This window comes from Sebastes umbrosus, chromosome 10 (assembly GCF_015220745.1).
Source record: "Sebastes umbrosus isolate fSebUmb1 chromosome 10, fSebUmb1.pri, whole genome shotgun sequence".
In the NCBI taxonomy this organism is placed as follows: domain Eukaryota; kingdom Metazoa; phylum Chordata; class Actinopteri; order Perciformes; family Sebastidae; genus Sebastes; species Sebastes umbrosus.
In genome coordinates this window covers 18,294,386-18,306,876 of record NC_051278.1, presented here as the reverse complement: position 1 = coordinate 18,306,876, position 12,491 = coordinate 18,294,386, and the positions used below count along the sequence as shown (strand labels likewise).

Below are 12,491 nucleotides of genomic sequence, written 5' to 3'. Positions count from 1 at the left end.
GGGAAAAACATTGTGTTTTGGCTTATGTTTCAAAAATGAAAGCGAAATTTAACACTTGTGAACACAAAGACAACTACACATTGTTGGTGTCTATGCTACAGCGCCTGACTTCTGCTTCTGCTCCTGTCATAATTACTACAGTCACTAAAGGTCACTGTTGTGTTCTTTTATACCTTCTTTCGGTGATCTACCATGTGAATAGATGATAAAACCTACTATTGGGTGTAGTAGGCCCCTATTGACCCAAATCTATGGTGCTTATAGCGACCGATACGCCTGTTTAAAATGATCTTTTTATTCATCATTTAGAGGAAACAGTAAAACATGCGGTATCTTTCGTCCAATATTTCACAGGTGTTATTTGTTTGGAGCCAACACGGCTGAATTGTTTATTTTTTAGAAAATACCAAAATGCATTATACACTCGTATAGTTGAACCTAAAATTCATGTTTTGTTTCTAAGATTCCAATCAATATGACTAGCATGTAGCATAATCATTTTTCACTATTATCTGGCTTACTTTCTAATCCTTCACAGTCATTTCTAGCAGCTGAAGTGCTGATATTGATTAAAAATATCCACAGAATCTCAGTTTCCTTTCTTCACCCGGTCTGTCAAGAGCTCTGTTCCTTACCTTGCAGTATTTGTGCCACTCTCAAACTGTGAAGAACCACTAAATGACTTTCAATCTCAAAGTCTCCCTAGCTTCCGTAAGCTCTTCTAGCTTATGCACGCTGCTTAGGATGCATTTTCAAGCAGTTAACCCACTTTCTGTTCTTGCTTATGGACAAAACATACTTCTGGGGTTTCAATGACTTTTGAATCCGAGCGTATTGCGTCTCAAGACTCTGAAACAGCTTAACGTCTCAGACACTGCAAACAGCATTTACATAAACGTCACCTTTGAGAATGGTCATGGTCGGATGCTTTAGTTGTGATGAAGCTGTAACAAGTTTGTATTCATGTAAGGATTGGGTCAATCCATGAACACCCAAACATACATCAGTATCATAACCTCAACATTTGGTTGATAGAAAACGTTGGCTTTGGTAAACGTATAAATGAAATCGTGGGCTCTGTGCCATTATAATGCATTCAGGGACTCTGGGATGTTGTGTCTCCACTGACCCCTCTCTGATATTCTCATATAAGCGCTAAGCCTCAATCACAGGCAAATATAGCGAGAACTAGCTCTGTGAATATCTGGAGCCTATCCAGATCCATCCAAACAAAAATACTCTCTCATTACCATCTCTGCAGGGATGTGGAGAGCAGCACTCTGATCCACTGGCATGCTTTAAATCCATTTCTCTCATGTTTCGCCGACTTTTGTTTTGCTTCTCGGCATCATTTATTCAAGTTGTAGCGTCTTACAAGATTCGTTTAGCCAATAACACAGTGTTTCATTTTGACAAACACAACAGGTGCATGAGTGACAACTGTGTACATGTAGAGCAGACAGGATTAGGAGAGTTTGCTCAGCGTGCTTTAAAATGAATATGGGGATACATACCACATGTTCTGACACTTCAGTCCTTAAGCTGGTAAACACACCCACCAGTTTGTTGAAGATTATTCAAAACGGGAAAATCAGTTTGAGCTTCTTGGTGTTTTCATTACTCCAACAAAATGGGGTTAGAAAAAGGACATGATCTAAAGTTAATAAGTTTGACAAGTGTGCAGCATTAGCGTGAACATTAAAATGAACTCTAATTGATTAATTAGACATGCTATATGGACTTTGAGTCGTTAGGGAAATGTTCACCCGATTTGACTGTTATTAGGCCATTAAATAGGCGTTATCGGTCGCTACAAGCACCATAGATGTGGATCAGTAGGGGCCTACTACGTTGTAAAAGTGAAAGCGAAAGCGAAACCTAAAAGCACACGTTGTAAAACTGAATGAAAGCTTACGTTTTGAACACAAACAAAAATACTTTTTCAGGTTTAGGAAACAAAATTACAACTTCTTTAGGTTTAGGCAACGAAACCACTTAGTAAAATTTAGGGAAAAACATTGTGTTTTGGCTTAAAATAACTATGTTTTAAAAGTGAAAGCAAAACGTAACGCTTGTGAACGCACAGACTACAAATTGGTTTTACACGGGGTGCGAAACCTGGCCTCCTGGGTGAAAACCCTGTGTTTTGTGTCCCATCGATCACCCCTGACCCCCCATCCCATATAGAGTTTCACGCTGTCATTATTATTGCAGTCGCTAGAGGTCGCTGTCGTCTTCTTTTATACCTTCTTTCGGTGATCGACCATGTGAATAGATGATAAAACCTAATATTGGGTGTAGTAGGCCCCTATTGACCCACATCTATAGTGCTGAAAGCGACTGATAACGCCTATTTAATGGCCCGACGACAGTCTGAAACGTTATAGAAAAAAGTAGTGGAAAGCTATATACAACATGTAAAAATGCTTCACCCTAATCAATACTGAATGTCATTAAGAAAATCCAGCCCAAGTGACAATATTGATCTGACATCTCTAGGTATGATGTATAATATAGAATTACACGTGTGTATTTTTGGGTGACAGCTCAGGAGATATCTTAATCTCGCTCAAGACCTTCAAATGCCAACATTCATTTCTCTCTGCTCCCTTTGGAATGATGTTATTATGGTTGGGGAGATGACAGTTGTATCAATTATGCATAAGGTGAGGGTGTGTGGAAGGCGTCTATGCAAATCAAGTTCACCACTCGGATGGCAGTGAAATAAATGAAAATGCTCATTGTGAGTTCAGGTGAGTTCCAGTCAGGCTCCAGAAAAGTCTGTGAACAACCACCGAGGAAGAGACACTAGAGAAGTTTTGTGTCATTTCAGCTGACTGTATCTCAACTACAAATACTTTTTAGGTCTCAGATCACTTATTATTGCCATTTTTGAACGACACTTAATACATAAAAACAGACAAAAGGTTTAACTCTGCTCTGTATGCTTTGGAAAATAAGTAATTCTTCTACTATTAATGATTTTATTTTTTATGAGGTGTAGCTATGTGTCATCTTGTCAAGAGATCCATGAGAAGATCGATACCACTCTCATGTCTGTACAATATGTAGTTGGAGCCAGCAGCCAGTTATCTTTGCTAAGTAAACAGCGGGAAAAAGCCTGGTTCTCTCCAAAGGTAACAAAAGCACCAATAAAGCTCACAAATTAACGCTACATCTTGTTTAAAGGGGAACTACGCCCATTTTCAAAATTCATGTTCCATATCTATCTATCTATCTATCTATCTATCTATCTATCTATCATAAATACATGCAGCACATACTATATGTGCACATACAGCCTAGTGCAGATGAATATTTACATCCATATGTTGTGTGTACATAGGAGACGGGTGTGAGCAGAAGTTGTATGTAGCCTATGTAAGCAGAGGGGAGGAGTTGTAGAGGATGGATGATCTAGTGGGATTTTCTCTCGCTTGTATCCTTCCCTGTTCCTCCATATCCTTTTCTCCTCCTAATCCTCCCACTCTTTGTCTCAAAATCTCTGTTAAAATCTCTCTCCTTTCTCTTGCCTCCTGTGCTGCACATTCTCATATCAACAGCTCCACCAACAGGTGGAAAAATGCCCATCTCAGGTTTACGCTCCATCAGTCCGAGGAAGAGTTCTGTACATTTCCCCCCTGACAGCGAAATGCAACACCACCATATTTTCAAGGTCCAAGCCTTAAATTTCCTGTTAACTGAGAGCTGTTTCCATGTGAGCTGTTCAGGTTGGGGGGGAATTATTTATTGTCATTCAACACACAGCACTGCTGAATCAACAGAGTCACAGGATAAAAGGACATTGCACATTGGCACAAAGCTGCTTTTGTCGTTGCCTGTATATAAGTCAACCAACATCCAGGAAATGTTCAACTGGATCTATCATACGTTGTATCTTTAAAATACCCTAAAACATCAGCTCTATATTCAGCACACACACTTAAACACAATTAAACTTCCAAATCCATCCACTGGGAGGCAGAGATGAGGCAATCTGCCTTTGACTTGTGTCTATGTGATCAGGAAACCTCTCTCAAACATTTCAACTCATAAGGAGCCAAGTGCTTCAGGCCAGCTGTGGTCTGCGTTCAATAACAGCTTTATGAGCACTATTCTCAGCATATGAGGATGTGGTTGGTTTAGCAAGACATTGGGGAAATTGTATTTCACCTTTAAAAACTGTATGCAAGAGCAGTAAATGTGCCTCTCAAAAGAGCTCTGAAATATTTACATTACTGACCTTGGTTTGAACAGCTAGAGGAGGTCATGGCGCTTTGTTCATGGCGCTTTTTCAAAACTGTCAGATATCATCAATTGCTTTCATTTTGGTGATCCAGTTGGTATTAATATGTATTTTGAGATAGATAAAAAGCTCTGTTCACTTTCACCAGAATTATTTCAGATCATATTAACAGAAAACTAAATAGATAAATGAAGATTTATTTATTTTTCCCTCATGGCTCATAAAATGAGGAATTACTTGCTGCTCACACAAATGTTTTATACTGGATAATTGATACAAGTTATACTTTATTTAACCTACTTTATTTGTATGAACACCTTAACAACCAGTTTTCCAATTTCAGCTATATGGATGGAAAAATCTTTTGATAAGGACATTTTTTAGAACTTCACTAGCATTGAAAATAAGGCTCTGTGGATTTGAACAATGACTTTCTTTGCATTGATTGACTGTTGACAATGTCAGTGAAGCTGCAACGATTTTATATTTTATTTGTTTACACATATAAAAAGGTACAAGTTGTTATTACATAAACAACAACAAATGTGATGGAGAGGTGCAAAAAAAACCTTAGGGCACTCTCCAGTGATTACCATAATCAATTATAAAAAGAGAATAAATTATTAAAAAAAGGATGGTAAAGAGAGAGAGAAGAAGAAAAATAGAAAAACAAAAGATTACACACACTAGCAGACATCCATATATGCAAGTAGACAAAGTGATGAAATAGAATTAAGATTGACATTATTATATCATCAATAAAAACGCATTAGTAATAAGCAAGTAATATATTGCAAGTAGCCTGTACAGTAAAGCTGAGCTTTCATTGTAAGCTACATAATTGATATAGAGTGAATATAAAATTATATATGGATTTGAGGGGAAACTTGGTCATAGGTAGACTATTTGAAGTTGTGCTGCCACTTATTTGATTTGAGGCAGTAGTGTATATTGGCAAAGGATGGTGGAAAAAATGGTACAACAAAAGATTTATTGTCCACTGTTTAAGTGGTTTACAGTTTTTCTCAATTGCTTTAGCTCATTTTCTGAAACAATCTGAACTGTTACTAAACTTTAAGCTTAATTGTCACAACTGTTTGATGGGACATCACAACTCTATTACATGTCTGCAAAAGGTAGTAACTCGCCCAAAACACCTCATTCCTGCTTTAAAACCTAGTTATTGTGTCAGTAAGTTGGCCAATGGCACCAAAATGAAAAGTTGTGATGAAAAGTCAAAATGTTTATGTGTTTTTTCACTGTGACAGTCAACCCTAGAAATGTGTCTTATATGCAAATCTCTGTTTTGTTCTACTTGTTTATTGACACTGACTACTTACTGTACTACACCAGAATGTCAGGTTTGTTGAGCTGAATGCTGTTGATTTCTATGATTTATTGGATTTTGTACAGAATACCAATAAAAAAGACTTTGAAACAAAAAAAACAAAAAAAAAGAATTGAGCAAAAGCAAATGACAAAAACTGTAATTGTTGTTTTGTTTCTTTCCAGGTGTCAAACTCTCCTTCAACACCACGTGTCTCCTCCAGAGGGCGCTGTGGTTATTTCAGCTCCACCAACAGGCGGAACACGACGTGGCAAGTAAACAGATCACTTCCTGTAGTTTGTGCTGTATTGACATCCGTCTATCTTACATCTGCCAGACTTCCTCTGACTTCTGTAGTAGCTTTAAACTCCTCACTTCGGGCCGCTGTTGGTGTGAGGAGAGCCGGCTGTTCTCGGTACATGAGGAGCGGGCTGTAGGAGCTCAGCAGCTGGACAGGAGACACGATGGCTGGGCTGCTGGTGCTGGTGTTCCTCGGTGGGCTGCTGGAGGTCTGCAGCGGAGTCTCAGCAAACAGAGGAGGATATCCCTCCTTCACAGACGAAGTCCCCTTCAAAATCAACTGGCCAGGACCTGAATTCACTCTGGTATGTCTCCTCCTTTACACATTTACTATAATATGTTGTTGGGGAGATGTTCCTGTCAACTGTGAGCATGCATTATGTTTAGTCCCTCTTTCTTTCATCAGTAACTAACTGTGTGTGTCTGTGTATTTCAGCCAGCTGCAGGGGTACTGTACAAGGAAGAGGACTTTGTCATCATGACAACAACAGAGAAGGAGAAGTATAAATGTATGCTGCCTTCCCTGGCTTCTGGAGATGAGGTAAACCCAAGCCATGATCTTTATTGCTTTATTAATATATCAGGCAAAGCAGCTCAACTGTATCCCACTGGGTTAATGCCAGGCTGTTCAGTATTGTCTCCCTGGTTTACATTGCATACTTGATTCTCTTCAGATGTCTTGTTACAAAATGTATGGCGTGACACAACTCTTCTTCTTCATGCTTTAAACATTTCTGAGAGGTGAACTCCTTGGATTGCTCTGCAGAGATGTGCAGTATGTGCACCGTCTTCAGTTGTATAAGACGAGCCTATATTTACCATTGATTGGGTCATATTTTTGTATCTTTGGCCATCATTCATATCTGTGCTGATATAAGGTGATGCAAAAACTGCTTGACAATGGAATTGTTAAATAAAAAAGCACACTAGGGCGAGCAACGGTAACTCTCATATGGTTTTAAATAAGTACCCAGTTAGACTACATTATTCGAACCATTAAAGGGGACTTATTATGCTTTTGTTCTTTTTCCCTTTCCTTTAGTGTGTTTTAAATTTTTTTGTGACTGTAAAAGGTCTGCAAAGTTACACAGGCCAGGCCAAAGGGAGTTACTCTCCCCCACAGAAACCCTGCTCTTGAACTGCCTGAAATACCTTGCTTGAAGTCCTGACTTTTTTTCTGTAACACGGTGATGTCACCCAGTAACACATTTTGCCTAAATGCTGTTGCAGCACAGCCAGTATGAGAAAAATAAAGTGTTTTTTTGAACATTAACGCATGTAAATGTTCTAGTAGAAACCCCAAATACAAGTAAGCAACTAAAAATAAGCATAACAGGTCCCCTATAAATTGAGAGTGGCAACAAACGTGAGCTGGTGAAACTGAGATTTGAAAAAAATCTGCATGACGTGCAGCAAGATTCAACATCGTACAAATATTTTGATATTGTATATTACACAGCTCCCTACACTGCCTTATCTCTCTCAGTCTTTAATGCATTTGTTTGGTGTCTTTTGTTGATTTAGGATGATGATAAGGACTACACTGGGCCCAGTCCGGGTGAACTGCTGGAGCCATTATTCAAACGAAGCAGCTGCTCCTACAGGGTGAGACTTCTCAAGTTTCACTTTTATTTCCATCTAATTTCCCTACTGCTCTCAGCGGAGGGACTGAAAGTGTGTTCAGGTGGAGTTCACGCTTCATTAGCAGAGCGTAACTAAAAAACAGATTTTTCCGTTGTGGTGCTGCGGGTGTTTGGTGATTTGAATAACTCTAAACTTGCTCTTGGCTCGCCAACATTGCAGATTGAGTCGTACTGGACGTATGAAGTATGCCATGGAAAGCATATAAGACAGTATCATGAAGAGAAGGAGACGGGCCAGGTCAGTCTTTTGGGAGGGTAAAATAATTTCCAGATGACATGAATGAGAAGCCAACGCTTAGTGCAGTATGTGCATGTGTGTTTCCACAGAAAATTAGTGTTCAGGAGTACTTCCTGGGTAATATGGCACAGAAGAGTCAGTCAACAGAGACAGGTGAGTTAATTTGTTAATGCAATTTTATGGTATTATTAATTTGCATATGTTAATTAGTGTATTAAGTCTTTTCCTTATTGTGCTAAAGATAACAAATTCATTTTTTTTCAGATAAAGTTGAAGAGGCGGAAAATGTCAAATCAGCAGAGGAAATTGAAGCAAGTATAATAATGAAACTTCGATAACCAACCATATTTGCAAGGCTAGCTGTCAATTCTCACATCTGTTGTCTCTTTTTCGTTTCCTTCACTCTTTCCACTGGTGTCCAGGTTCAAACCAAGAACATAGAAGGCCAGCTGACTCCCTTCTTCTCGTTGGAGATGGGAAACGGGACTCCTTGTGTCCTGAAACAGAACGAGGCTCGCGTCACATTTGTGCTGTACGTCTGTCATCCAGAGGCCAAGCATGAGATCTTGTCCGTCGCCGAGGTCACCACCTGTGAATATGAGGTGGTGGTGTTGACGCCGCTGCTTTGCGCACACCCAAAATACAGGTAGATCTGTCAAAATTGCCATATTTAAATATTGTGCTCAAAGGAATACGCCGTCAGGGTTCTGCTGAAATGCATTTTCCTAATCAAACTGTTTCTAAACTAAACATATTCCCTTGCAGGTTCAAGTCGTCCCCGGTGAACGCCATCTTCTGCCAGGCTCTAGCAGGCTCCCCTTTGCGACCTCGACGGCTCGCCCAGTTGGACAAGGAGCAAGAGGAGCAGCTCAAACCGCCTTTCAGCGCCGCCTCCGAGACCAGAGAGGTGAGACATGCACAGAAATGACAGAGAGGAAAAATAGGGGACTGCGTGCACCGACGACACCTGACTCATTTATATCTTTGACATGTTACAGGAAGAGACGCCGCCAGTGAGAGAGGAGGCGTTCACCTCCACTCACAAGCCTATGACTGTTGGAGGGCAGACTCAGGTCACCGTCGGCACCACTCACATCTCCCGTTTGACGGATGACCAGCTAATCAAGGAGTTCCTCAGTGGCTCGTACTGTCTGCATGGGGTGAGACATATTCTATCTGCAGTATATCACCTGACCAGTGTTTAATAAACCATTCAGTGGCTTATAGTCATCTTCATGTGTGTTTCAGGGGGTAGGGTGGTGGAAATATGAATTCTGTTACGGAAAGCATGTCCATCAGTACCATGAGGTAAGGGTCCCTCCTTGCTAGTGTGAGTATGTCTGTGTGGAAGCTGGGACATTAAAGTAACAGTGTGTAACATTTCAGGGGATCTATTAGCAGAAATAGAATATAATATTCATAACTATGTATTCATTTGTGTATAATCACCTGAAGCTAAGAATCGTGTTTTCGTTAGCTCAGAATGAGACCTTCATATCTACATAGGGAGCGGGTCCTCTGACTTCCGTTGCTCGTAAAGTAGTGTTATTAAGGTAAGGATGGCCTCTGAGCGAGGCGAACGGCGTTACCATGGTTTTGCACTCCGCAGTCTTGGAAAGGGAGGTGTGAGGGGAGGGCTACTCAGTTGGTTGCAATCTGCAACCAGACCACTAGATGTCGCCAAATCCTACACACTGTACCTTTTAATGTGGAATATCTAAAAAATCAAATGCACTTCTAGCATCATTTTTGTAGGGCCTCAATTAAAGATTTTTTTTTTTTGTTATCATTATCAATCAATCTGATTATTTACTCAATTAATCATTTGGTCTATAAAATGTAAAAAAAAAATGGTTTCCTAAAGCCTGAGGGGCTTTCTTCAAGTTGCTTGTTTCTGACCAACAGTCCAAAACCCAAAGATATGCAGTTCATAATTACATAAGACAAAGAAAAGTAGTAAATCCTCGCAATTGAAAAGCTGGAACTTGGTAACTTTTGCCATCTTTGCTTGAAAAATGACTTAATCAATTTTCAAAATAGGTGGCGATTCATTCATTTCCAATTAGTTGATTTATCGAGTGATTGTTTCAGCTCTATTTCAACGACATAAAAGTTGAAGTGGTTTATCGTAACTGTGTATGTAAGATTGTTTGGTTATTAGATTGCACTTGTACAGTCAATGATGAAAATATTCCTTGGTGGTCCAGGATAAAGAGCATGGAAAGAACACTGTAGTGGTCGGGAACTGGAACGACCTGGAGCACACTGAGTGGGCCAAGAAGAACGTCGCCCGATCCTACCAGCTCAAAGACGATGGAGTGCAGAAAGTCAAGTAGGCCATTCATATTTTTGAAGCCTAACCTGGATGCAAATTAAACTGAGATTGTTTTTGAATTTTCTCTCTGTTCATTCTCTCTGCTCCATGACAGGTTGGTTTCCCACTTCTATGGCCACGGGGATTTGTGTGATCTGACAGGGAAGCCCAGACAGGTCATTGTCAAGCTCAAGTGAGTAAACAGACATGGGTTGGGGGAGGAACCATAGCACCGGTTCAATGTCACTGCCCTGGGTTAATGAATGAGTAAGACAATACCCCGATGTTTCATCTCATTTCTCTTCTCTCTGTCAGATGTAAGGAGTCTGAGTCTCCCCATGCTGTCACTGTCTACATGCTGGAGCCTCAGACTTGTCAGTACATCCTTGGGGTAAGTTCTCTAGTAACCAGTGACTCACAGTCTTTGAAAAAGAAACGTGCTTAGTAACATTGCTGAAACTTAGCTAGAGTGCTGACCTCTACTTAAGTTTTGAGAGCTAAATAAAAGGAAAGTCCCACGAAAATCCAACCTATGTGGGCTTTAGGGCAAAGCTAACTTGCATTATTTTATTAATCCACTAAAAACAAAAACAAAAATGTTTACAGTTTGTTTTCTTAAAGGAACAGTATGTAACTTTTTAGGGGGTCTTTTAGCAAAAATGGAATATAAAATTCACATCTATGTTTTATATCAGTGTATAATCACCTGAAAATAAGAATTGTTGTGTTTTCGTTAGCTTAGAATGAGCCCTTCATATCTATATATGGGAGCGGGTCCTCTTCACGGAGTCTGCCATGTTGCTCCGCCGTGTTTCTACAGTAGCCCAGAACGGACAAACCAAACACTGGCTCTAGCAAGAGCCTTTCACGTATATACGTGACCTGAAGGCCACTGTAGTTCTCAGACACACTTGTGAGCCACAGAGTGAAAAACATTGGTACAGCCAGCCGTTGTCTGCTCCTAAAGTAGTGTTATTATGGTAAGGATGGCCTCTGCGTGAGGTGGCATTACCACTTTTTTACACTCGGCGGCTCACGTTACCTCAGTCTTGGAAAGGGAGGAATGAGCGTAAGGGTACTCAGTTGGTTGCAATCTGCAACCACACCCCGAGATGCCCCCATTTGCTACACACTGTACCTTTTTAATATTGTTATTTTAATAAATTTCAATCTAGTTTTTGAGTGTTTATTTATTTGTTTAAATACTTTTTTTCTCCAGCACTGATATTGGTTCATAAAAATGCTATCAATTATTTATGTGGTATAGAACGTTTTGGGCTCCTAAAGAGGGCATGACAGAAGAAAGATGCTCCAGCTTAAGCAGTTTTCAAGTATGTCTGTCTGTCTATCAAGTAGTTTTTCATACAATGAATCAATGGCAATAAATGCCTTGAAAATAAATGAAAAGGAGGAAGACTAGAAGTGCATATATGAAACTATACAGGACGTCAGCCTGGATGATTGGCACCACATTCGAGGTGATTGACATCTGTTTTTTTTTTTTTTTTCTAGGTTGAGTCTCCGGTCATATGCAGGATTCTGGACACTGCTGATGAACATGGACTTCTCTCAATCTCCAGCTAAACTGACAAAGATCATATGACAGCTATGGAGCATGAAGGAAAAAGAGAGAGGTGTACTTGAAGAGAGAACATTTATCATAAAGCAGAGGCCTGTTTTGGTGGAGGAAGAGAGATGCCCATGACACTGCGCTGAAAGCCAAAATCGAGGCTAAACTGAGTTTAAACTTGATCCTGAGGCTGGACTTCACGTAGCCTATGAGCACAGCCTCAGCCCATGCCCCGGTCTGTGCTGTACATCACAGCCTACTCCAGCAGGCTAGCTCAGACTTTGTGACCACAGTGAATTGGTGCCGACGCCTCACTCCACAAGGCAGTGGATTTATTGCCTGTACTCCATATCTATGCTTCACTTTGTGTTGATTAATTGCAAGCAAAGGAGTGATGAATCAGGGGATTCATAATCCTCAGGGGAATTGCATTATTCATAGTGGTTTTATTGTCTTTAAGGTTTATTTGTTTTTGTGTGTATGTGTGCGTGTGTGTGTGGGTGTGATGATGTGAAATGATTAGCTGTTTGACTGTGGCACTTTGTACTTGTAGATAGGGGAAAAAGCAAGTGTGAAAATGTTTTGCAGCGGTGAGAATGTGTATTGTGTTAATTTACAGGATGAGTGAGTGTAAGTTATAAATTAGAGGGTGCTATGGAATAGCAACAAAAGTGAGTGGTTGATTAAAATTTCCTATAAGTTTGTTGGATGTACAGAATGTCTGTGGGTTCCTGTAAGAGGTATTCTGTGGTTTTATGAAGATGCACACTGGGATCCTGATCACTGCTGTATCACAGGGATATACAATCCAATGCATTTGCAGCAAAGAATAAAACTAAAACGTGAAACCTCA

The 12,491-nt window shown here is 40.1% G+C and overlaps 1 protein-coding gene across 1 annotated transcript; it reads left to right on the top strand.

Annotated features, from left to right (window-relative positions):
• The first annotated feature begins 5,841 nt into the window (after window positions 1-5,841).
• On the top strand, window positions 5,842-12,491 carry erlec1 (endoplasmic reticulum lectin 1). The gene is made up of 14 exons (XM_037783008.1): window positions 5,842-6,178; window positions 6,310-6,414; window positions 7,398-7,478; window positions 7,677-7,754; window positions 7,844-7,907; window positions 8,019-8,065; window positions 8,177-8,400; window positions 8,520-8,661; window positions 8,753-8,914; window positions 9,003-9,062; window positions 9,962-10,086; window positions 10,184-10,261; window positions 10,384-10,459; window positions 11,581-12,491. The coding sequence occupies exons 1-14, from the start codon at window positions 6,038-6,040 to the stop codon at window positions 11,650-11,652; spliced, it is 1,455 nt and encodes a 484-aa protein (XP_037638936.1). The 5' UTR covers window positions 5,842-6,037; the 3' UTR covers window positions 11,653-12,491.

Bases quoted from the DNA above. Each gene is read 5' to 3' on its own strand.
- erlec1 (XM_037783008.1), top strand. From the start codon at position 6,038: ATGGCTGGGCTGCTGGTGCTGGTGTTCCTCGGTGGGCTGCTGGAGGTC. The intron at 9,063-9,961 runs GTAAGGGTCCCT...TTGGTGGTCCAG, and splicing joins ATGTCCATCAGTACCATGAG to GATAAAGAGCATGGAAAGAA. The intron at 10,262-10,383 runs GTGAGTAAACAG...TCTCTCTGTCAG, and splicing joins CAGGTCATTGTCAAGCTCAA to ATGTAAGGAGTCTGAGTCTC.